The sequence below is a fragment of the Vigna umbellata genome, chromosome 5 (assembly GCF_029865625.1).
Source record: "Vigna umbellata cultivar VRB3 chromosome 5, Vumbellata_1.0, whole genome shotgun sequence".
Classification (NCBI taxonomy): domain Eukaryota; kingdom Viridiplantae; phylum Streptophyta; class Magnoliopsida; order Fabales; family Fabaceae; genus Vigna; species Vigna umbellata.
This window is the reverse complement of record NC_142169.1, coordinates 37034805-37061452: the sequence shown is the minus strand read 5'-3', so window position 1 is coordinate 37061452 and position 26648 is coordinate 37034805. Positions and strand designations below refer to the sequence as shown.

Below are 26648 nucleotides of genomic sequence, written 5' to 3'. Positions count from 1 at the left end.
GGAACAACCTCAACATGCCACCAGCAGAGTTGCATAACTTGGTGTCTCCCTGGCCATTTGCGCAATGGGGAACGTTCTTGTAACTCTCACCTTAAAATTTTCGATATAGGGAACATTCTAAGTGAACTCCTAGAGTCCAACGCTTGGTGAAGAATGTTTTTGTAACTCTCATCATAAAATTTAAAACCTAGTGAACTGCTAGAGTCTAACGCTTGGTGAGAAATGTTCTTTTAACTCTTACCTAACATTTTCGACCTAGGGAACATTCTAAGTGAACTCCTAGAGTCTAACGCTCGGCGAGGAACATTCTTGTAATTCTCACCTAACATTTTCGACCTAGGAAACGTTCTAAGTGAACTCCTAGCGTCCAACGCTCGGTGAGGACATTCTTGTAACTCTTACCTTAAAATTTTCGACCTAGGGAATGTTCCAAGTGAGCTTCTAGAGTCTAACGCTCGGTGAGGAATGTTCCTGTAACTCTCACCTTAACATTTTACCTAGGAAACGCTCTAAGTGAACTCTTGGAGTCCACCGCTAGGTGAGGAACGTCCTCGTAACACTAGGATCAAAATGATTGGAAGAGTGGGAAAGATAAAGAATGAATAAGAAAAAGCAATGTATATATTCATTCAAAAAGTTCGATACAAGAACTAAAGGGTAAATAACTATAGGTGCCCTCTACAAAAAGTAGAAAAAATATGCAAGCTAAGCATTTTCCCCTTCGGCCTCGTCAATGATTTCAACCAATATTATGTTGAGGCTTAGCAGAGGAGGCGATCGGAGCAACAGTCTCGGGAACAGATGTGAGGGGCACAAGTTCACCCTCAACCACGGTCTTCATCACATCATAGCGAGGATTGTCTAAAGGCACTTGATAGATTAAGTTGCATTGGGTGATCGTCTGGTTGAAACCAAGGACATGCTCGTTGATAACCTCTTCGCCCAAAAACTTGTTCTCTTCATCCAACTTTTGCATTTTACCGCATAGAGAGTCACGCTCAGTGAGAAGATTGTCTCTCTCGGTGACGAGCTCTTTGTTTTTCTCAGCAACACGTTGTAGGTCCAGCTTTAGGTCATCATTGGATCGCTGCAGCTAAACGGTGGTGTGAGCCTCAGTAAGTAAAGCTTTGGCCTTCGTTTTGTCGTCATCGACAATCTTCTCAACCTCAGTTACCCGAAGGGTAAGCTCTTCATTCGACTTTATAGCCGAATCAAGCTTCTCTTGAAAAGCTTGTAACTCCGCGGAGGCAGCAGTCTTCTTCCTATTAGCAGTATTGGCCATGTATACATTGGCTCGAGCAGCATGCTCGTAAGCCATGTTGGAGGCCTCCTCCTCGGCCATTCCATTGTATTCCTTTCCCTTGGGGAAAAGGTTGAATTGGATCTGTCGGGCTACCTAGATGTTTGGGTCGAGTGACCTAGTGAGAGGAGGACCACCGGGAAGATTCCTTTTGTTGCGCTTTAAAGATATTGAGGGCTCTCGGGAATCTTTCCTTTTATCCTTCTTCTTCTTCTGAGTAGGAGCATAAGAGATAGGGATAGTCTCCGGGGCGTGCGGCCGGACGGAGGCAGTAGTGTGGACTTCAAGGTCCACTGGAGGAGTTTGTACCACCACGAGCTTAGGAGTAATGGGAGGACGGGAGGATCACCTTTCTCCAGATTTCTTAAGTTCCTCCTGCTTGCGGGCGAAGGTGCTGCTCTTTCCCTGATCCATGATTGACAAATAATCTGCAGAACAAAAATAAATTTAGATAAGTTACAAATGAACGCTCGGTAAAAGCATCAAAAGTAGCTTACCGAACACTCTGTTATGAAGATTTTTGAAGCCCAAGTAGCCTATGAGTGTGCGAGAGGAGGATTAGAGGGGCAACTAACTTAGTTGGTTTATCACTTCAAGCTCCTTAAGCGTCATGGAAGACTTGGGCCAAGAAATAATTTTCTTGGGACAATGGTCCAGTAAAATAGAAACTTAGGCTGATCATCCGGAAAGTAAAGTTGGGAACGACCGGCCTCGAGAATGGCAACCTTGAGAAAACTCCCTTTGAACACTTTGTAAGTTGTATTGAACAGCGTAAAATTTTTTCTTTCTTTTATTGAGATTAGGGAAACCCAAGGCTTGTTGGGGTGTGGTGTGACACGGAAGAAGTAGAGAAATGATGCAGGAGTGGGAGTAAGGGCAAGAGCGGCGTAGACGACCGAGAACGCTTGCATGAAAGCCCAACCATTCGGATGAAGTTGGGCGGGAGCAACGTTGAGTTCATGCAGAACGCCCATTTGAAACCCCGAGAAGGGGAGAAGAACCCGCAGATCGCGGAATAATGTCGAATAGACATAGAAAAAGTATGAGGCGTACCCTTCTTGGCCATGGCACACCCGCTTGGTCATTTGGCAAAGTGCCAATTTGAAACAATTTGCATCGTTGGTCACCTTCACCAAGCAAACCCTACTAGCAAGCGCTTTTATCGAGCGATAAAGTTTAACCTTGTGAGGAGCCCAATCGTAATCAGCGATGGCGGGCCTAGCTTTACATCTTCCATCCCACTCACTGGTGAAACCAATGTTGATCCCCACCTCCTCGTCTTCGTTGTCCTCGAATATATGAGAGGAGTTTTCGGCAACTGGTGAATCGGCCTTGTTGTCGGCAGGAGAATTTCTCTCATCGCTGGGACCTAAAGTAGAGGAGTTAACCGAGGAAATGGATGTTGCAGCACCGTCAGTATACCCCCAGCCTTCCCTCTCGGTAGAATTAGAACTCGTCGGAGAAGACATTGTTTACTTGGATGAAGACGAAGGCTTGGAGCTTTGGAGAGGAATTTGGAAAGACAAAAAGAACGTTCGGGAATCGAAGAACTTGAGGGTAAAAGTGAAAATGAGGGGCGACCCCACCGATATTTATAGCCGATAAAAGCGTTTCACTCAAGCCATCTGAGGCGTTGGATGAGAGGGGATCTGACGGTTCAAAGACCTGACGTTTCAGTTTCTACCCTTTCCTGCCTTTTCACGGATCCTGGGGGAACACGTGTCATTCTGTGAATCGTCATTACCTTTGGTAACTCAGGTAAATGTGTCAACCGATTGGTATAACTAAGTAAACCCTATGAAATATCCAAGATTTTGCTAGGGTTTGGGGCCCTATGTTACTAGAGGGATAGACCCGACTGATCGAGTATGACTGTGTGCTGAGTAGAATGAACCGAACGACCGAGGCATGGAAATGGACTTCGCAGTCGTTCAGTCACGACAATAGTTGACCAGAGTTAAAGCGAAATCAATACGGTAATTGCTATTGATGTCTGGTTAAGACTGACATTAATGACCATTAAGAGGTAAATTAATTGGTCAGATTCTTGTAAACTCTATAAATAGGGGTTTAATTTCGAGGTAAAAAATATTTTTTTTCATAATTGAATTACTTTAGACCTCCAGAAAAAAAAATTGACTTGAACATCAGAGTGACTTCTACAGGTCACCCTCTCAAACCAATCGGTCATCCAAAACACAGTGACTAGTCCAGACAGGATACTACGCAGGAATCATCCTCGTCCCATTTCATCCCATTTCATCCCATTTAAGCAGAAACAATTTCTATATTGGTTTCTAAAAATTAATCTCTAAATAGTTTTTATTACTAAAACTAATTATTGTTTAGAAATTTTTAGTGATATGACTTATACGAGATATTAATTTTTTTCTCAATATTAAAATAAACTATTCAAGTTTTAAAGTCAATCTTATTCTATTATTATTAAGTCAACTAATAGTAAATAGCTACATAATAATAAATATCATTCTATTGTATATGTAGCTTTCAAACAGAAGAGAAAGTCAAATAATAATAAGTAGCTACATAATTATTTTTAGAAAATTAACAACCACCCACGTTATTGAAATATAAAATTCAAGCAAAGTCAATGAGGCTAGCTATTTTATCTTTTATAATAATTTGTTTTATAATGATTGATTTTTTTTATTTTAATTATGTTGATATTTCAAAGTTCATTAATAATTTATCATGAAATTTTATTAAAATAACAAAAATAATATAAGTAAACATATATTTCGTCTCTATTAATTGTAACTTGTGTTTATTAAAGAAAAAATTAATATGAATATGCTATTAACTTCTAAAGAAACCTTTTACCTTTTATTTTGTTTATAATTTAAAATTTGTTGTGGTTACTTCACATATCAAGGGTTGTTAATTCTTCCACAAAGTTAACTTGCTTGGAATATACATTATCACAACACGTTTGATGAAGAATTTTCTACTCTTTTCTTCACATATAAAGGACAATATTTTAATGCATGTCATGTTACAACTGCTTGGTGTGCTAAACCAGTTTGTTTTTCAACGTTTAAATACCTCACTAAAACTAAAACTTGAGCAATTGCTAAGTTCATTGACTTGGCTTTAATTTTATGTTTCAATAACGTGGGTTGTTAATTTCTTAAATAACTATGTAGCTATTTATTATTATTTGACTTTATCTATGCATGAGATCAAATTACCTATACAATAGAATGAGATTTATTACTATATGTAACTATTTATTATTATTTGACTTTATAATAAAAGAACGAGATTGCCTTTAAAATTTGCATAGCTTATTTTAGTATTGAGAAAAAACATAATATGTTCCATTTTAATTATGCTGATATTTCAAATTCCATCAATTATTTGTTATCGCATGAAACTTTATTTAAATAAAAAGAAATAATGCAAAGTTTGCGTCTAAAAATCTTAATGTCTTTTTAAATCCCTATTTTCGCCCAAAATCTCAAGGTCCCTTTTTTTCGGCGTCTCAATTGGGTCCTTATTTTAGTAAAATTGAATCAAATAAAGGTTTTCCATCAAATTGATCAAACGCAGTTAAGGAGTGTGTGACGTGACATGTTGATAGTATAATTTTTTATTACGTGGCATTAAAAACATGACTGAATTGTATTTTTTTAATTTTTGAATTAAAAAATGAAGTGTACAGAATCGAAATATAATTTAAGTAAGGGCAAAATTGGAAAATCAAATTAAATTAATTTGACGGCTATCACCTATGCTGCCCCTTCCCCACCTAAAATTAGGGTTTCAGATTGGAGGGAAGGGGGAAAGCTTCATGCGCCGCGAGAGAACATGGGGCGCTAACTGAGAATGTCTCGTGGCAGCTCTTGGAGGCGTGATTCAGAGAAGATAAACCAAGGTTGCTTCACGGTTTTGTGTAGAAGACGCAATTAGGTAGTGTGAACTTGAATCTCGCAGGGAGATCGATGGTGGAAGCGCGAATCGCAGTGGAGCAGGTTCTCGTGTTGACTGGCTGTCTCTCGTGGAGGAAATTTCGAGTTCGATTCGCGATGGGGTTTTGTCACGGCGACTTGGGTTTCTCTGTGTTTTCTGGCTTGGATTTGATGTAGGTTTCTGATGCGATGATGGAGGAGATGATGTGGCTAACTGGTGGTTGCAGTGAAGCTCACAAGGAAAAAGAAAGGGATATGCGATTTAGGATTACGTGGCAATTGGGATTTTCTGATTTCTGGGTTTGCAGGTGATGAAGATGAATGTGCGGCGACCATGGAGGTTGGCGACAACGGCTTGTAGTCCGACAAGGATGATGGTGGCGGCACAACGTGGCTGACGGCGGCATTGGCTAGGTTAGGGAATTAAGGTTTGGCGGCAGCCTTATGGTAGCGCGGAATTGACAGTGATGGTGGCCACTAGCGGTGCGGTTTCATGGTGGCGGCACAGGTGATAGTCGTGGCGGTGACGTGGGGTTTGGTGGCGGCAGAGTGATTGATGGCTAATATAATTTTAGCACTTAATTTAATTTGATTTTCCAATTTTGCCCTTACGTAAATTATATTTCCACTCTGAACACTTCATTTTTTAATTCAAAAATTAAAAAAATACAATTTTGTCACGTTTTTAATGCCACGTAATAAAAAATTACACTGTCAGCATACCACGTCATAGCCTCCTTAACCATGTTTGATCAATTTGATGGAAAGCCTTTATTTGATTCAATTTTACAAAAATAAGGACCCAATTGAGACGCCGACAAAGAAGGGGATCTATTTGAGATTCCGGACGAAAATAGGAACCTAAAGAGACATTAAACCATAAACAAACTATTCTCATTATAAAAAAAACTAAATAAATACATGAATTAAACATTAAACTACTCATATGATTCTCTATGAATAAAAATTAAATTAGTTAACTTATCAACACAATGATTGTTCTCATGAAAAATAGGAGAAACTTGGAAGTGCATATTCTTATAAAAATGCAAGCACTGATGTTATCTTCTTATAAGACTCTAAGAAACCACCTTGATCAAAGAAACCCTAACAAACTAAAGTAGAATCACTCTGTAACCAAATTTTCAAAAATTCTTCATTCCAAACGTGCTTCATAACATAAATGACTCTCATAAGTAAAGTTGATAAAGTACTCATATTTACGCTATCTTCCTCTAAACATACCAGCAAATATAATTAAACTAAGAAACATCTACTTGCATCATCAATATTCACAATAAGTTTATATTTACCATAAGTCAATTAACAAGAAGAACTTAGAACTTGTCATATTACATTCATAAAATAAAACTATCATATGCGCTCTCTAGTTCGAATAATGAAAAATTGTAGTAAAAAAATCAGAGACATTATTACTAATAGGCTTATTTAATTTATTTTTAATTATACACCTCATTAATTTGAAAAACAGTAGAAATAGAAGTAATTGGAATCTCAAGTCTATTATGGTTTCTTATCTCTAAATCATTCAAATAATTACGTTAAAGTGTGTATTAGACTGTAACTATAAATAAAGGTCTATAAGAAGCTTTATAAACTAAACCACCAAAAGAAAAAAACAAGAAATCTTGAAAAATCGTATTAAGTTACCTCAGCCATTAATAGATTTCAAAGAAAACTTAATAGAATTAAAGTGTGTATTAGACTGTAATTTTTGTTATTAGATTAAGAAAGAAACATGTGAATAATTTTCGTACTATTTACCCTAAAAATAAATATTTAATATGATATATTGTTAATTTTACATGTAAGATTGTGCAATATAAATATATACTTATAAATGTTGTTATAAATCATTAAAAGGTCTTATGAATTATTCAAAAATTTAGAGGAAAATTGGTTTTGTGCAGTATTAGGATCAAGAAAAGCAAGTATTGAAATTGATATTAAGCTCAAGTTAAAATAGGAAAGCACTATTCACAAGAACAAAACATTTTGATAATATTGTTAGTAATGAAATAACTCATTTATTGTAAAATTATTTCCACGTTAATTATTCTTTATATATTAAATCAGTCCATTTCTTTTATTAGAGTCGATTCAAACAAATTTTTATGCAAGAAAATTTGTTAGATTTTTTATTCAATTTAAATAAATTTAAAACTTTAAGAGAGATGAAATTAAAGAAATATCATACTACTATTCAAAACATAGGAGATCTCAACAAACAAATTTAATCATAATTAACCAAATTTTAAAAAATAAATATTTCAACATTTCATAGATATAAAAAATATATTAACAATGGAAGCTAGAAATCGCAACAATGAAAGAGGATGGAAGAGGATTGTAGTAATGTGAAACAAGTATTGGAAGTAAGGAAATACGTGCTACAATAATACTACCAGAGTGCAAAACCTATTTAATTATATTAATTAATTATAGGGTTTAAACAAAATTAAAAATTTGTATAAATAGTATAATTTTTTCTTGTTGTACTAAAAACTAAATATATTGAAGTAACTATTTATCCAAAATAAAAATAATAACATTTTATTAGATGTTAAAGAGGTGTAAGAAAATTCAGAAGTACACAAAGTATAGGATTTAGGGTTTATAAAAATAAGCCTAATGATAGGTTAACGAAAAAATAGGCAACCTTAATTTTCTTCATAATAAATTAGTTTTATAGTAGAATAGGGAGAAGTTATTAAAACCTCCATCAGACAATATGTTTACAATATGTTTAGCTTTATGGAAGAATATTTTTAGCTCCCATTATGCCTGCCAAATGCCATGACATCCAGCTTAGTTATATGAGTAATAAACAAAAAGTATCATAATAAACACTTCAAAATTGACGTCGTTCCATCCAAGGTAGTTTATTATTTTACGGGAAGAGTTGGCGAGAAATTGTCAAGTATATTCAAAGTTTCCGGTTTTTCAGGCATTATATCAAATTCCGGCCAACAGGTTAGCCTAACAGGGTTTTGTGTCTAGTACAGGGGAAATTTAGGTTGATCGTCCTCGGTAAAGAAGTATGGTCGGCCTAGATCGATTATTTCTATTTTGAAAATTTTATCTTTGAACCCCTTAAACGAAAGGAAGAAAAGCTCAAAGTGCATTTCTTAGTTCAGATATTAAGGATACCCATCCTCGTTTGGCAATCGGGCGAGTACGAAAGTAATACAAAAAAGTAGCAGGTGTTGGTGTTATATCAAGCACCTGACATATTACAGCAAATGCTTGTATGTAACCCCAACTATTGGGGTACAATTGGGAGGGCGTTGTGTTCAACGATTTTAGTACGCCCATTTGGAAGGCACTAAGCGACAGTCTTATAAACATATCATGAAACATATAGGCATACGCAAAAAAGAAGTCAGTGGGATGGTTGCTCTTCCCATGGAAGACTCTTTTGTTTTCTTTACATGCTGACAGTTTAATCAGGGGGCTAAATTCTAAGGTTTATACTATACAGTTATTGTCTACCCAATCCCCTAATTCTATTCTATTTGTAAAGAAAGTGCTAAACTCACTCACATCGCGAGAAGCCCATTCATATCCACTATAATACTGAGAAGGGTTTGTGTTGGATCTTCTTCGTCTTCAGAACCTTCAACTAGAACATTACCGTAGACAAAAGCCATTCCAACGCTTAACATGGTTTTTGTTGTTCTCCCTGTATTACTTGGTTGGCTGGTAGTACATGACGATTCTACCGGTGCAGTAGGTGACACACCATCATCATTGCCTCACCCTCCTCCTCCCATATATTTAGTAGATGAAGAAAAGGGTATAGTAGAAGTCATGGTTACCTGTAATTTCTACAAACCGAGTTCTTTAAGGAAGTAACTGCTGGAAAAGTGGAACGACATAGTGGGTCTAACGTATTCATATGGGGTAAGTTGTGGAGTAAGAATTAAAGGGAGTCGCAGGATGAACATTAATCTAATGGCCTTGAATGCAAGACGTTGTAACTTCTCAAAGAGCGGGAAATAAAAATAATCGTTCAATGGTGCAACATCTTAATCTAATGATACAAAATTTTCATCTTTTTTAATGCAAGAGCGGTTACAGAACTGAGCCTCAATTCAGATCCAATACTTAAGCCTATTATAAGTCCTATATTTAATTATGGTTAACTCGGACTTGTGGGCATATGTATGGTATAGAGGATCAGATTCGAACGGTAAGAAGGGTAATAAGGTAGCGTCGATAACAACTATGGTATGTAGGCCGAACGGGTTACATTCATGACCATTCGATCTATTCCTTACATCAATAGTTAAGCAGGTGAAATGGGTCTATGCGTGTTGGACCGTAATTGGACCAATGCAGATATTACTGTTATTGGGCTAACGCCAGCAGAAGTGCTATTGGACCAGTGGATTGGCAGGGAAGTAGTTAGTAACTCAGTAATAGATTGGTTAAGATAATAATAACATATTTAGAGTGGTTAAATAATAATAACAGATTGGCAGTTAATGTATACATAGTGCTAACATGGGCAACAACAATTGAAGGCCGATAAAATACCTATAAATATAGAAGTAAATGCATAGGTAAGCAAGCTTAATTGAGTTCTAATACTTAATTGTGAATTAAGTTCATTAAATCTAACTTGAACGTTGGAGTGGTTTTAACAATCGGATTGGACTCGAAAAACTTGAAGTCAGTGAATCAAAAAGCAAAAAAGACAAAAGGAGAAAGGTGTGTCTTAGAGCCTTACTCAATTATATATAGAAACAAAAATAATAACTTTTTATTAGATGTTAAAGAGGTGTAAGAAAATTCAAAAGTACACTTAAAATATATAGGATTTAGGGTTTATAAAAATAAGCCTAACGCTAGGTTTGCGAAAGAAAAGGCAATCCTAATTTTCTTCATAATAAGTTAGTTTTATAATAGAATAGGGAGAACTTATTAAAACCTCCGTCAGTCAATATGTTTAGCGTTATGGAAGAATAAACAACCCCTACTTTGTTCCTTCTTTATTGAAACCTTCCATCTAGCAATAAGTTTTATATATATATACCCCATGCACGAAGTACCAACATAACATAAGAAAGGTTAAAGTATGAATATGAAGCTTTCCGAATGGTCACGGTCAGGGTATAAAGAGTTAGTTCTCATATACTCTAAAGGATCCAAAAGTAGCATTTTGGGTTTGAGGTACGACCAAAATAGGGTGTTGTTGAGACTTCGCAACCCTTTCTGCGACTCTGGTGCAACGCGTGAGCTTCTGGTGGAGGTCACTGCTAAGAAGGGAAACTCTCGTGAAGGTTTCTACTTTTGGGCAGTCAAAGTGATCACAGGTAGACTCGATGACACTCCAAACCATGATGGATTCAATGGTGAGTCAGAGCTGAAACAAACTTTCAAGAACTCCTTTTCTTTACTTCAAATGAAACCACTAACAAATATGTTTGGTGATTTTCTATGTTTTGATGATTATGTCTATATGATGCATGAAATGAAGTTTAGAACCCATATAAAAATTGTGACAGATATTCTCCATAACTTTGAGACAGTTTGTGATAACAAATATTGGAGCGAGCTTTGTGGAAAGGAAAGTTGCTTTTATGAAGTGATTCGAAAAGTTGGAAACAGAAGTTCTGAGGAGGAGAAGGTGAATTGGGAGTTTTCTCACTGGTGTTCTGTGAGTGGTGAAACACGTATAGCATACAGTGTGATTATCGAGTGTGACAAAAGAAGGGGACTTAAGGCAGAGCTTAAAGGCCCTTTTAAATGCTTGAATTTGGAGAAAAAAGTAGAATCTGAGCCTGCACTCACTCTGCAGAAGATGAAGAAAGAGCCAACAAAAGAAGCTGAGAGAAAGTTTGTGGAAAGTAAGATCGAAGGAAAAGAATACATTCTCTTAGCAGGAGGTTCTGACCAACGTGCCACAGTGGTGAATAATATTGTTAACTCCGGTACTTTTACAGGTGATGGTAATGGCTCTAAATACGAAAATTGTCATATTGAAATGAAGTCGGACTTTAACTCATCATCACCCTAGCTAGCCCTAGATTAAGACGTCGAAACATTTGTGATTTGCAATGAAATTAATAATGCATGGTGGCCACATGGTTGATCTATAAAAGTTAATGGGGGTCTTCTTCTTGTTAGATTTTGTTGTTAATTAACATAATCTACTTTCTATTGTTATTAGTTATATATCTTTACATTGGGAAATAAATCACTTCATTAAATTTTAATTACTTTATAAATTTTTGGGTTTTCAATTGAATTTATTTTAGAAATCTTCATTTTTTATTGAATGTTTTTTTCAATTAAGAAGTCTTTTTTAATCAGAGTTACATGACCGTTGGTTTTTGTAATTTTAAACAAAAACTTTTAGACAATAAGAAAAATGAAATTTTGAAATCTAATTGTATTCGTCAAATATCATTATGTGTCTCCATTGTTATTTAATATATGAAATAAAAAAATGTTGTTTTTTATAAAATAATGTCTTTTTATAAATTTAAGTTCATGGCATTCTGTTTAGAGAATGCAAAATGAAATGCTCACGCCACTTAATTGATGATAAAAAAATCAATTCAAAAATAAGAAAGTTTTACATACCCACTGGAACGAAATTTTTTTTAACAAAATTTAAGTTGAAAACATTCAATTTTACAAAGGACTTAAAATTTAATAGGTAGAAACATATAAATAATGATGATATAATACAATCCTGTTTCACTAACCAACGGCCTTCTTAAATAGTCTGTTTAATGAATTTTTTAAGAACTAATTAGAAAATAATCACATCTATAATATATATATATATATATATATATATATATATATAAGAGAAGATTTAAAAATTTATCTTTTGAATTAAACTAGCATTTTTTGAATTTATATATATACTTCATTATTTTATATTTAGAATGTATTTACATTATTTATATACTTTATTAACAAAATGCATTTTATTATAAAATTATTTTAAATAAAATATAATAATTAAATAAACCAAAATAAGGAATTTATAACTAAATTAAATATCCAGTAATAAATCTTACATATTTTGATAATAATTAATAGTTTTAATACTTATTTTGGCCTCTCGGTTCGTAACGTTTGTTCAAAGTGATTTTACTTTTTTAAAAGGTTTAAAATTGTTAAAACGGTTCAAGTTGATCCTTTTTGCTGGTAGAAGTATGTGGCAACATCATTCCAATTTACGTGCCAATGTTAAAAGTCTTTGATTTTAATTAAACTCTCTCTATTACAATTAAATTTACTTTACCTTAATTAAATCTCAATTCACTATTATGAAACTCTAATTATAAACTTTTTTCCCTCTCTGTTTTCATGTTCTTCCTCTCTATTTTCTGGTTCTCAAACACACCATGAAACTCTAATTATAAACTTTTTTCCCTCTGTTTTCAGGTTCTCCCTCTCTATTTTCTGGTTCTCGAACACACCAGCCTTGGGGTGTCCCTACAGGTTTCGTAGGATTTTCTTCTTCTCCTTTGTCTTGGTTAGGGGTCATCTTCTCCTTTTCTAGTTAGGGAACATGATTGGCTAGGTTGAATTTGGGTTATGTTAGGAATTTCTTCTCTACAAGTTTTGATCTCGCGATTTGAGGCTAGGGTTTTGATTTGGGTTCTGTTATTTGGGGTTTTGGTCTTTGGGGTTTTGTTCTTGATTCTTATCTACAAGTTTTGATCTCGCGATTTGGGGCTAGGGTTTTGATTCAGGTTTTGTTATTGGGGGTTTTTATTCTTGATTCTTCTCTACAGGTTTTGATCTTGTGATTTGGGATTAGGGTTTTGATTTAAGTTCTATTATTTGGGGTTTCTGTTCTTAATTCTTCTCTATAGGTTTTGATCTCGCGATTTAGAGTTAGCGTTTTGATTTGGGTTGTATTATTTGAATTTTTGTTCTTGATTATTCTCTACATGTTTTGAACTCGTAATTTAGGACTACAGTTTTGATTTGAGATTCTGTAATTTTTTTTCATTTGGAGGGTGATGGTTGCGGTTTGTGGTTTTTCGGGGGTGATTTGGTTTGGAGTTTCCAATGATGGTTTGGATGCAAGTAGCTTCTGAGTTTAACAAGAAGAAGATTAGAATCTATTAAGAATAACTTTTTCACCTCATTAATTTTTATTTTTAAAATCAACACCTCATTTGACATCAGTGTGCCACACAATGAAGAAGTGGACAACTCATTCAATTTTTGGCCAGGGGGCAACTACATTGTTAGAGTTTTTAATGTCGTCAGCACAAAGGACTAACTTGAATCCTTTTAACACAATATGGGACAATTTTAATCTTTCTAAAAAAGGCAAGACCACTTTGAACAAACATTATAAATCGAGGGACCAAAATAGATATTAAACTTAATTAATAATGTGAAACCCATAAAATACAAAACCTTCTTATGTCATGAGAGATCCCATACACACTCATTCTTCATGTCTTCTCCCAAGTTGTTCTCTTCTACCTTCTCCTTTGTTCCATTTTCTTCTTCCTCTTCTACTTGTTTATAAACTCTTCCTGAGGAAGCATCGAAAAATTGATAATTGATGTTATCATAATATTTTATTATGATTATTTTAATATTTTATTATTATCGTTTTAAATAATCAAGGGTTTATTAAATAATTTTGAAAAATTAAGTATTTAAATTTTATTTGAAAAATATTGTATAGATAAGTATAACACTAAAAATATTGAATAATATATCAAGGATTGTCAGTTACAATGCATTTAAGTACAAATTTTCATATCCAGTTAGTTGGACTTACTTTGCATAGCAAACATGACCAATTCACCCAACGAGAAGGTCCAAGTTGCCCAATAACTCTAACTCGTCTAACTAATTGTGTGTTTTGAAAAGTATTAAATAAAGTATGTCAAAGATTTAGAAAACACTTTTGTGAAATATGAACCTAAATCCTAAGGGAGAGGCAACATAGATGTATTTAAGATGCGGGAGACATATCATCGTCATCATATCCCTTTTCTAGTGCTCAGAATGTTTAGGAGTAATTAACTCCCTTATTCATTGGGATTAGACGTAATGTATCTTCACTCTTTATGATTTCTGCTATTTAATTTACTTGTTTTTCATTTCCTTTTGTTATATTGTTGTCCTTAATTGCATGATTATGGATGACTTATTTTATGATATCTGATTATTTGAAAATAATTTAAAACCTTAATTGGAATAAAACAACTAATAGATTTTAGGTTAAACCCCTTTAGTAGTCCCTATTTATGTTAGGATTTTCCAGTTAGATCCCCATTTTATTTAATTCCCCAATTTAGTCCTAAAAAATAAAAATTTGAGTCAATTAAGCCCTTGCCGTTAAATTGGCTTAACGAGGTTAAGTTTTTGACGTTGATGTGGCCAGTTTTTGAAACATGGCATTCTCATACCCTTATACATGGAATTTGACAACATGTTAGATTTTAATAATAGGGATTTCTAAAATGGGATTTAGGGTTCATTGAAATTGAAATTAGGATTAAAATTAGGATTAAAAATCTGAGAGTACAGTGTATCGCAACCTTGCGCGAAGTCCTTAGTGGAGACGATATTTGCTTAATTAGGGCTTTGAAGCTTTGTGATTGGAGTAAGTGTTGGTATCTAGAGGTTCGATGTGGATGACATGTTAGAGGTTGGTCCCAACAAATCTCAAATCCATAAATTAAAGGCACATTTAGCAAGGGAGCTTGAGAAGAAGGACTTGGGATCAGCAAACAAGATTTTGGGGATGTAGATTCACCAAGGCAAAAAAGATAGGAAGATTTTGCTTTCTTAGTAGAATTATTTGTTGAAAATTTTGCAACACATCAATATACAAGATTGCAAGCCAATTTCTATCTCATTTCTTGTCAATTGTATGTTATCTTCAAATATAGGTCCTAATATTGAAGTAGAGAGGATGGAGATGTCTAGAGTATCATATGTATAAGTGGTGGGTAGCTTATGTATGTTATGATTTGTGCAAGACAAGACATTGCACAAACAGTGGAAATGGTTAATAGGTCCATCGAAAATCTAAGTGGAGAGCATTGAAGAACTATTAAAAGGATCCTGAGATACATCAAAGGAATGATATAATGGCAAAGAATAAAGCACTATGTTAAGATTTGATTAATTTCATAAAAATATTCAAGTGGGAGATTACGAGAAAAAAAAATCCCAAATCAATGAGAACTTACCTTAGGTTTGCTTTTCATGTTATAAAAGGACTTTAGTATTTTCTTAGAAACACATCCCAAAAGTTTTTTCCTTTTCTTTTCTTTTTCTTTAGTGCTTTAAGGGAAAAACTAAGAGAAGATGTTAGTTTCTCATTTAAGGCTCTTCTTGTATTTAGTTTTTCTATTTCTAAAAGAGAATTTGTCATTGTTTTCTCCTCTCACAAGAAAGAAAATATGTAATTTCTTCCACTAATAAAATTTCTCTTTTGTCTATTATTGGTATTTTTCTCATTTTTATTTTAATTGTCATCAAGTAATCCTCTCTTCATTATTGTAATCATATACTCCAACAACTATTCTAATATTATATATATATATATATATATATATATATATATATATATATATATATATATCAACATTACATGCAATGAATGCTATTTGTAGAAAAATCTTCATTTCACTTCATTGTGACAATTACCTAATCCAACATTAATAACTCAATTAATGAGCACTTAAAAATGGAATTTTTTTTTCTTCCACACTATTAAATGTTGTGTAAATAATTTAATGAAAGAATAGGAACCCACTATTTCCTTCCTTCTTTACCGAAAACCCTTACTTAGTTAGCTGTATATATATAGAAAAACATTACAAGCATATACACATGACTTAAGATAACATGGGTAATGGATTGAGTATGGAACTTCACAAATGGTCAAGTCCTGCGTTTCCTGAAAAGATTGCTCTCGTATGCACTTCCCTCACTGACAAATCCAAGCGTAGCATTTTCCATTTGAAAGTGAATCGAGAAAGGGTGCTGTTGAGACTGGCAGAGTCTGTGTGTGATCATCATCCAGTTCGCTTATTTCACATGGAGGTCGCTGCTCAAAGAGACACCATGAACTGTTTCAACTTTCTGCAAGTGAGAGTGGTCGTAGATGACACTTCTCAACAGACTCAGTACAAGGGTAAGTCAAAGTTCAAGAAAACCTTGAGAGATTTTATCAAAATGAAAAAACAAGTATCAGGGATTTTCTTCTTTCCATATAACAGTACAAGTTTGTTTTGTCAGTAAACCTAAAACATAGCTTTTAGGTTTTCTTACATATTTGATAAATTTGTAAGAAAATTGGCAAGTCAAAAAAATATTGGGAAAGTCGTGTGTACTAGTAAAAATTCAAAAAACAAAATTATGAAGACCTCACACGATTTCTATGTGAATTTTTGTTCTTAAATCGCCATTACTTCTTATGATTTCACTTTTTTAGAAACTCACGAAGAAGAAGTCATGTGAAATTTTTGACATGAATGTTTACGATTGTTTTTTTGAAATTGTCATGAGTCCAAGTTAATGTTCAGTAATATTTTTTTAACTTGCTCATTTTTCATAATATATCTGAGCAAATTTACCCAGATACGTAAAAAGACCTAGTTTTTGGGTTTAGTGACAGTACAAGTTTAATAGTAAACCAAGCTTTGTTTTTCTAACTGGGTTCGTGTTCACCTTCTGCTTATGAATATGCAGGTCAGGACTATCTGAGCGATCTCTGTGCAAGGAAAAGTTGTTTTTATGAAGTGATGCGCAAAGTTGAAAGCAGTGGTTCTGTGGAGACGGTTTCTTGGGAGTTTTTTCACTCATATAGAGTGACTCTTACAAGCCATATCAGATACCATGTGATAATTGAGTGTGACAAAGAGATGGGACTTAGGGCAAAAATTACAGGCCCTTTTGAATGTGAGGGTTCAGTTATAAGAGCAGAATGTCTAACAGGGTCACGGATTCAGCTTGTGGCAAAAGGAAAGCCATCAAAAGCTATGAAAGCCTTCGCTAAGAGTGAGTTTAAAGGAAAAGAGTATATCCTCTTGGCAGCTGCTTCTGATAACCAAAGTGTCAATATTGTTAACACAGGTGCCCTTTTTCATGGTCATGGTAATGCCTCAACTTACAAAGATTGTACCATTGTTATGCAAACATCTGTAGAAAAATCACCTTCACCATAATTAAGAATTACTTTGATACTTAAAATATAAGTGATGCAGTTGCAACAGGAATGTTTTCATACAAATATAAGTCATTGTAATGGGAGAACTGGTCAAGGCATGACCATATCTTTAATTTATTTATATTTGTTAGCATGATATAAAATATTTACAGGATTTTGATAACTAATCTTTATCAGAAACCTACCCTACTATAAAATTATGAAGACTGAGTTAATTCATTTTGTAATACTTGACTATAGTTTTGTCCTCTTTTTTCTTTGGCATTTTGTAGTTTTCTTATACAAGACATCAAATCAACCATTAAAATTAGAAGATTTCAGAGAAATAAGATTCATATAACAACTGGAATTTAATATGCTTAACTACCCAACATTAAAGCCAGAGAGTGACACTATAATATAACAAATAACAAGAGGACTAATCAAAACATGGTATTATAACTCTTTTTATTTAAATCAGAATATAGCACAAGTGGTTAATTATGTGTTTGCATTACAAGAAATGTGATTATTTTCATATTATCATCCAATAAAAATATTACTTTGATAATAATTATTTCAAAATTATATAACATTATAGAAATGATGCAACCAATAATAGCATGTTAATTTCCAATGTAAGTTCCATCAATTGATTAAAAAACCTGATTGAACCTGTCGGATACTTCAAAGTGGACAGCTGAACTGATCGGTTAAGAAAATATAATTTTCAGATTTAGTTTTTTATTCAATATAAAATATATTTATGATAAATGAAAATACATATTTGCATGTATTCATATAAAGATCAATTATTTTGTAGACTATTATTATCTTATAAACGTATAATTCAGTCATTTATATTAATTTCTAATTTTTTATCTTTTTTTTCATATTTTGTACTATTTTATAACTAAAAATCCTATATAATATTAGAAATAGAAATTTAATTAGTAGGATAACCATGGTGTTCAAGTTGGTTGGATATTTAATTTTGAACAAGTATTCTTTTTATCTGTTTAATCACGTGTCTGCTTTAAAAACATTGATTTCATCAATTAACCATTAATCTATGTTCATTATTTTTGCTAATGTATATAAAAATTTATAAATTCACAGATAAGAATTTGAAATTACGTTTGAAATAACTTACCATATATTAAAATATTAAATAGTTGATATATATATATATATATATATATATATATATATATATATATATATATATATATATATATATATATAAAGTATTTAATATTTTTTCTATGCAATCTACATTGTTAAAAGAATATCCTATGTTATTTTTTTTCCTATTATTTCTGAACCAATTAAAAAGGTATAAATTTATTTTATTTTATATAATTATTGTAATATTTTCTAAATTTAGATTTTGGGTTCTTTTGTAATGGCTGTAAGCCTCAAAATCTTCTCTCATAAAGATTCATCTATTTTAAAGGAGATTTGAGTTAATGTATTTAATATTTGTGAAGTGATTATTAGGGAGATTCTGACTTTTTAAACTCTTAGTATGTGGTTCTTTAAGTTTTAAGGATCTTGACGGATTCATTTTTAGCTTAATATTTGTTCTTCCTTTGATATGTGTATTATAAATATTAGGTTCTTTGATATTGTTGATATATTCAAATCGGTCTAAATAGTGAGAAACCAGGATTTTCATATTTATTTTTTATTTATTATAAAATATATTTGATATAAATAAAAATACATATTTTCATATATTTATATAAATATAAATTATTTTTCAACTATTATTATCTTCTACAAGTACAGTTCAGTCTTTTATATTAATTTATAATGTTTATCTTATTTTTTTCAAAATTGTATATTATTTTATTGCTAAAAAAATTATATAATATTAGAAATAGAAATTTGGGTTAGTATGATTTCAGCCATAAGTTAGTTGGATAATTATTTTTGAACTAGTATTTTCTTATCTGTTTAATCACGTGTCTAGTTTAAAAACATTGATTTCATCAATTAAACATTAACTTATGTAATTATTATTTTTGTTACAAAGAGTGCTTTGACTCATGTACATGACGATGATATCATGTATATAAAATTGTACAAAATTTATGTATTCACAAAATAAATAATTAAAAATTATGTTTAGAATGTATGTGTTTGAGAATGCATATTCCAAAATGTAATTATTTTTTAAATGTATTATGGATTATATAATTTGGAAAATAATTTTGAATCTAGAAATTTGTTTTACAATATACATTTCAAATTAATTTACAAATATATTTTAAAATGTATATTCTAGAATATATTTTTGAGTTTAAAAATACATTTTAGATAGTACGATTCAGAATTCATTAAAAATGAAGGAGTTCAAGATAATTTGAAGATTTTATAATTTTAATGAAGATTAATTTGAAGTTATAGATTACTATGGGGATGCAGGAAAAAAATATAATACCTTTCGGAATGATTATTTTGGAACTAGATTTTTGGAACAAGTTTTCTAGAACACATGCAATGCATTTTAGAATAAGTTTTTTGGAACAATTTTTTTTTCAGAATAGCTCTCTTTCTCTCTCATTTGCAATGGAAAACAATGGTCAACTAACCATAACAACAACGGATGACGGGATGGTGTGGTGTAATGAGGGAGGTATTTGTCTTTTTCTTCCTTATGAGGGTACAATTAGTAATAGTGTGAGTGCAAGAAAAATAAAGTTTGATGTATAAGGGTGTGAAAAGCCCAAAGGGAGATATCGAAGGCTTTGGAATGTGAGGAAATGTTCTAGGGTGTTTCACCCTACACATCCAAGGGTTTCATCCTGCACACCCAATTTTCATAAATGTCTACCTAATTAACGAGGTAGTTGTACATTATGTTTTTTTAACCGAAATGATTATGGAATTCATTGATACATTGATTGAAATAGCATGGAAAATATACTTCCTTCTTCACTTCACTGTCGTGCCTTCAATATCCTGCATGCACCCCATCTCATTTCTTCTCCTTCCTTCGTCCAATGATCCCTTTAGAAAGATTGAGATAATTTTTTATTGAGCTTATTTGTTGAAGATAGCCGAAGGTGGTGGTTCGAGGCAGTTGGAGATGGCGGTGTTGTTTTCAAATAGGTACATGAATTCACTATTAAATGTATATAATCATAGTCGAATATGAAAATTCGATAAATAGAAAATCAGATATCAAAATCTGATTTTTATTTATCAGATTTAGATATGTGATAGAGGAGGTATCGAATCTCGACATTTGAAGAAGAGAAAATTAGATTTGGAGTAAAAACATCAATCAAATATGGAAATCCAAAAATCACAACATCAAATGTCGAAATCCAATGTTATGATTTTCAAATTTTCATACCCAATTCATGTTTTTATATGTTTGTTTGTAATATTTAATTATGTATTTATTTCATTATTTTAAAATGTTTAATTAGATAATTTTTAAATGTTTAATTTATTTTTTTCAAGTTTAATAGATAATTTGTAAATATTGAATTATTTGTATAATTTTTTATTTTATAATTTAATTTTAAATGTTAAATTTATTATAAATGTTAAATTTTTTATTAGTTTTATTGTATTAGTTTTTTTTGTATAAAATAATTTGTATGAATTTATTTAATTTAATAATAAAATAAATTTAGTTCAAATTGATATAAAAAATTTAAAATTTGCATGTGTCGAATATAGAAATGCGATTTTGAAATCCAATTCTCTCTTTATTTGATATCGAATGAAAGAAGAATTGAATTTTGAAATTCGATATTCTCCCTTTCGCATTTCCATATATCTGATACATACGTGATTTTTAAATGTTTCTTTTAATGTTTAATTACATTAGTTATAAAAGTTTATTACATTATTTTAAAATGTTAAATTATATTATTTATAAATGTTTTATTATATAATCGTCTTTTATAAATTGTTAAGAAATATCTCACAAATCATTTAAGTTATTTTTTAAATTTGGAGACTAAAATATATTATTAAAAAAACAAGCGGTCTTTTCCTTGAAATTCAAAATTTGACTCGTAAAAACACAACTCATTTAAATGTTTTTCCTAAAATAAAAAATATAGACATGATTGGTAAACTATTCATTTTAAAGTGCTATATTAATTGATGGCCTAAAACTATTACTTATACTTAATAATTAATTAGAATAAAATTATAAATAGTACTATTTATAGAAATCATATAATATTTAAAAATTAATTTGAATAAAATTAAAATTTCTGGAGTTTATTTAAAATAGTGAATTTTAAGGATTAAGTTTAAAAAACTTAAAATTTAATAAATCAATTTATAAATAGAATAAAGAGGTCATTTTCAAAATAAATTTTTTTCCTTCTCCCCCTTGGAATTCAAAATTTAACTGGTGAAAAACACACGTTATTTAAATTTCATTTCCTAAAATAAAAAACAAATCTAGATATTTCATTTCCTAAACTAAAAAACAAGTCTAGATATTTCATTTCGTAAAATAAAAATCAAATCTAGATATGATTTTTAAAGTATTTATTGTAAAGTACTATTTTCAATTAGTTAATGACCTAAAAATAATTTAAGGATCAATTGGAACAAAATTAAAATTCAATATGTTTATTCGAAAACAAACAAAAATGGTAAAATACATTTTTTTTTCCTTTTTATTTAGGGTTAAATATGTTTTTAGTCCCTGAACTATCAGACGATTTTGTTTTTAGTCCCTGCTCAGAACTTTGATGGTTTTTAGTCCTTATAGTTTTGAAACTCTGAGTATTAGTCCTTAAAAATGGACGGTGTTAAGTTTTTGTGGATGTGGCAAACGGCGATGCCACGTGATCACTGATCTCTGCCTTCACTCTCTGCCACGTGGGATGTTTAACTGTTGAACTGAGATTAAGTCAGTTAATTACGTTGTTGATTGAAATTAGATATAGGGTTCAGAATTTGTCAAAAGTAAATATTTGAATTGGGGGGAAAACGTAGTTTTAGTGGAAGCATTGTAGTGGAAACCTTTGACAGGAAGCATTGTATCTTGGTTGTCCTTGCGGTGGTGGTTGCGGTGGTCGTTCCGGTGGTCGTCAAAGACAAGCGTAAAGACAAGCGTAAAGGTAAGTTAAGCTATTGTTTTTGTGTTTCGGTTATGGTTGTTCCAATTTGTGCGTAAAGCGTTGATGTGTGAATGTAGGTCTAGAAATGGTTTTCGACGTTTGTTTGCATCACATGGGGAAGTTTGTTAGTAATAAGGGGCTACAGTATGTTGGAGGAGAGATACACGTGATCAAAGGAGTTTATCCGGATCGTTGGTCATATTTTGAAGCGGTTGGAATAGTTAAAGAATTTAAGTATGATGCAGACTTCAAACTTTGGTGGAAGGGGTCCAAACAAAGGCTGATGAATAATGTCAGATTATTGAGTGATGACAATGAAGCACTGTACTTGGCTAATTATGCAGAGGAGAATAACGAAGAGGTAGAAATTTATGTTCAACATGTTCCTAGTGAGGCAGTGGAAGTTCACTTTCTTAGTTGTGGTGAAGTGGCTGAGGAAGTGGAAGAGGGTGATGTTGAAAAAGGAAACATAGACACGGAGGAAGTGGTTTCCAAAGTGGATGAGATTGTACAAGAGGGTGGAATGGGTCTAGAAGAGGGTGAGGAAGACTGTGATGGTGGTCATGAACAACAGGAGGTTGATAAGGGTGAGGTGGAAGAGTGTGATGGTGGTGAGGAACAGCAAGAGGTTCAAATGGGTGAGGAAGAAGAAGAGTTTGGTGGTGGTCATGAACAACAAGAGGTTCAAATGAGTGAGGAAGAAGAGTGTGATGGTGATGATGAGCATGAAGAGGTTGAAATGGGTGAGGAAGAAGAAGAGTGTGATGGTCATGATGAACATGAAGATGTTCAAATGGGTCAGGAAGAACAAGAGTTTGTTGGTGGTGATGAATATGATTATCTTGGGGAAGAAGAGGAAGGGGGGAATGTTGTTGAGGGGGAAGTAGAAGCTTCAGCTGAAGAATGTATGGATGACAGTGAAGAAGACAGAATGGCTAATGAAGATGATGGGTTTGATGTTCAGAATGATAGGGTGGACCAATTTCGGAGAAACATTAATCCAGTTTTGGATAGGTGGAATAGAATGAAAAAGAAGAAGAAATGTGTGCGTAGAAGAGGCAATGTTGGGGAAGGTTCATTTTTACTGAATGAAGAAGTTGGAGATCATGAGATCAATGAAGAATACAACAGTGATGAATTGGATTCAAATGTAGATAGTGATGAGGATGTGAGGTTATCAAAGGGGAAATTTAAAAAGTTTAGAAAAGATGATATGAACAAGAACTTCAGATTTGAATTGGGGATGGAGTTCTGTTCTTTAAAGGAATTCAAAAATGCACTATTGGAGCATAGTGTATTAAATGGAAAAGAGGTTAAGTTTGTGAAGAATGACCTGAACAGAGTAAGGGCAGTTTGTAAAAACAAATGTGGTTTTCTGATTATGGCTAGCAAGGTAGGAGGGAAGCAAACATTTAGGGTGAAAACCTTGGTTGGACGACACAGTTGTGGAAGGACCTTTGGAAACAAAAGTGCAAATGTGAACTGGATTGCACAAGTATTAGTAGATAGGTTTGTAAATGTGGCTAACATGACTGTCAACCAAATAATTGATGACATTAAGAAGTCATTCAGTGTTGGAATCACTGCTTGGAAAGCTGGAAAGGCAAAGCAAATTGCCTTGGATTCTTTGGTTGGTGATGGAGAGCGACAATACGGTCGTGTATATGATTATGTGGGTGAATTGCTAAGAGTGAAGGCTGGAACATTTAAAATTAAAGTCAATCAACCCCAACCAAGTTTGCCTCCAAGATTTGGCTCATTCTATATGTGTTTAGAGGGTTGTAAGCAAGGCTTCTTAGGAAGTTGCAGGCCCTTCATAGGGGTAGATGGTTGTCATCTGAAGACAACATATGGGGGTCAGCTGTTGGTGGCAGTGGGCAGAGACCCGAATGACCAATACTTCCCACTAGCTTTTGCTGTGGTTGAAAACGAATGCAAAGAGAGTTGGAGATGGTTTTTGACACTACTACTGGAAGATATTGAAGGAATTGATTGTCAACGTTGGGTTTTCATCTCTGATCAACAAAAGGTATCTTCATTTTAATATTTCCCTATTTTTATACAGTAGCAATTGGAATACTTACTATTGAGCAAGACCTTTTCTGAATTGCAGGGACTAATGACAAACATGCATTTAGTAGTTATCCTAGATGCGATGTCTTGTTAAATAATTTGTCTGAGTCATTTAATAGTACAATTTTACTAGCTAGAGACAAACCTATCATAACTATGATGGAATGGATTAGAACTTACATTATGAGGAGGTTTGCAACACTTAGAGAAAAAGCAAAGACATATACAGGAGTTGTGATGCCTAAACCACGAAATAGGCTTGCTGGGGAAGTTGAGAAGAGTGGAAATTGGATTCCAACTTGGGCAGGGGGAGCAAAATTTGAAATCACTCACGGGTTTACTATGGATAAATTTGTAGTTGACCTTAGTAACCATTCATGTAGTTGTTACTTTTGGGATTTGGTAGGAATTCCTTGTAGGCACGCTGTGGCTGCCATCAATTACAAACAAGAAAACCCTGAAGACTATGTACATCCTTATTACAAGAGAGAGGCTTATGACACTTGTTATGGCCCTGAGATTGTTCCAATCAATGGACAACAATTGTGGTCTACTTCTGAATTTGGTTCCCTACTGCCTCCAATTTATAAAACACCCCCTGGGAGGCCTAAAAAACTAAGAAGAAGGGAGGCTGATGAATATGTCACTCATACAAAATTATCAAAGACGAATCTTCTTATGAAGTGTAGCAGCTGCAATGAATTTGGTCATAATGTAAGAACATGTAAAAGGGCAAACAAAAAGGTACAAAATCAATCTTTTACAACTTCACTTATTTACACATTCAAACTTATTTACAATCTTACAATTGCAATGTTGCTTACTTCCATTTACAGAACACAAGGGCCACTTCCAGTTCAGGAGGATTTGGCAGCACAAGGGCCACTTCCAATGCAGGAGGTTCTCAACCACAAGCACCTCCATCAACGTCAGAAGGAGGACCAACATCAACAAGGGGAAGAACAACTGGCAGTGAAGCAGGAGCTGCATCAAGTCACCAAGGAGGAGGAACATCAAAACGGGGAACAAGTGCCAGTGGAGCAGGACCTGCATCAAGGCACGAAGGTGGAAGAAGAACATCCTCAAGACTAGCTGCACAACATCTAGGGTCCCAAGCTAGTACCAATTGAAGAATTATTGTAGCCAACCCTTTATTTTATTGAATTTTGTAATTCACAGTGACCCACTAAGGGAACAATTATAGTACTGGCTACAGTGGTTGGTGTGGTTGCTTTTAATATTTTTTGTAGTGGAAAGGGACCACTAAACTTATGTTATTTAATAGTATGTGACCACTTCATTTTCAAAGGGACCACTAAACTTCCAGTTGTATTCCATCTTTGCATAATGGCAAGTTAACTTTATTTATTCCAAGTCCACATTTACAGATACTCTGCCTGTGCTTTCTTATGCTGTGAACTGTTTTCTTTATTAACATAAATGAATATACCAGTAACAGTGGAATGTGTAAGGGAAAACAAACAACAACATAAACAATTTCCAGACAATCCTCATTTTATTCAACCATAATTCTTAGTTACAATTCATCTTTAACAAAAACATAATACAAAAGAAAATTGTTAACGCCCATGACAAGATAAACAATAACAACATCATTTTTCCAACTTTCTTCTCTTCTTCTAATTTCCTTTTCAACTTGTCGTTCTTCTTCCTTAGATCCAATACGAGTTTTTCATTTTCCAAACACATTTGAAGTTCTTCACGTTTTCTTTCAAAGCTTCCTTCAGTTTCAGAAACTCCTTCATCATGCCATTCAAAGTAATTACAACTTGAATTACTCTGCAATCAAAACAACACAGGATTAATTCAAAATTCAGCAAATGAAATGAAATATTTAATCACTTACTGCCCAATTTCTACATCTATAAAACAATCTTCCTTTGTTCTTCACAGTAGTTGCCTTCACAGTAGTTGCCTTCACAGTAGTTGCCTTCAAAACCAACAATGTTTCACCACAACCACACAATTTAGAAGGTAACCGTGAAGATGATCCACAGCTTTGCGACTTAGACGAACCAATTGACCTTCGCGTCCAACCATTTCCT

The 26648-nt window shown here is 33.0% G+C and overlaps 3 protein-coding genes across 3 annotated transcripts; all 3 read left to right on the top strand.

The window, feature by feature from the left end:
• The first annotated feature begins 10237 nt into the window (after positions 1 to 10237).
• On the top strand, positions 10238 to 11446 carry LOC148198269 (uncharacterized). The gene is made up of 2 exons (XM_088114881.1): positions 10238 to 10607; positions 10785 to 11446. Exons 1-2 carry the CDS (start codon positions 10331 to 10333, stop codon positions 11270 to 11272), a joined length of 765 nt encoding a protein of 254 aa, XP_087971007.1. The 5' UTR covers positions 10238 to 10330; the 3' UTR covers positions 11273 to 11446.
• A 4589-nt stretch (positions 11447 to 16035) lies between these two features.
• LOC148198268 (uncharacterized) lies at positions 16036 to 17655 on the top strand. The gene is made up of 2 exons (XM_088091927.1): positions 16036 to 16393; positions 16951 to 17655. Exons 1-2 carry the CDS (start codon positions 16105 to 16107, stop codon positions 17424 to 17426), a joined length of 765 nt encoding a protein of 254 aa, XP_087948053.1. The 5' UTR covers positions 16036 to 16104; the 3' UTR covers positions 17427 to 17655.
• A 2363-nt stretch (positions 17656 to 20018) lies between these two features.
• LOC148198267 (uncharacterized) lies at positions 20019 to 25674 on the top strand. Its single transcript, XM_088115735.1, has 5 exons — positions 20019 to 20048; positions 20469 to 20524; positions 22421 to 22509; positions 22587 to 24509; positions 24623 to 25674. Exons 1-5 carry the CDS (start codon positions 20019 to 20021, stop codon positions 25672 to 25674), a joined length of 3150 nt encoding a protein of 1049 aa, XP_087971861.1.
• The last annotated feature ends 974 nt before the right edge of the window (positions 25675 to 26648 follow it).

Bases quoted from the DNA above. Each gene is read 5' to 3' on its own strand.
- LOC148198269 (XM_088114881.1), top strand. From the start codon at position 10,331: ATGAATATGAAGCTTTCCGAATGGTCACGGTCAGGGTATAAAGAGTTA. The intron at 10,608-10,784 runs GTGAGTCAGAGC...ACTTTGAGACAG, and splicing joins AAACCATGATGGATTCAATG to TTTGTGATAACAAATATTGG.
- LOC148198268 (XM_088091927.1), top strand. From the start codon at position 16,105: ATGGGTAATGGATTGAGTATGGAACTTCACAAATGGTCAAGTCCTGCG. The intron at 16,394-16,950 runs GTAAGTCAAAGT...ATGAATATGCAG, and splicing joins TCAACAGACTCAGTACAAGG to GTCAGGACTATCTGAGCGAT.
- LOC148198267 (XM_088115735.1), top strand. From the start codon at position 20,019: ATGACGGGATGGTGTGGTGTAATGAGGGAG. The intron at 22,510-22,586 runs GTAAGTTAAGCT...GTGTGAATGTAG, and splicing joins GCGTAAAGACAAGCGTAAAG to GTCTAGAAATGGTTTTCGAC. The intron at 24,510-24,622 runs GTTGGGTTTTCA...TCTGAATTGCAG, and splicing joins TGAAGGAATTGATTGTCAAC to GGACTAATGACAAACATGCA.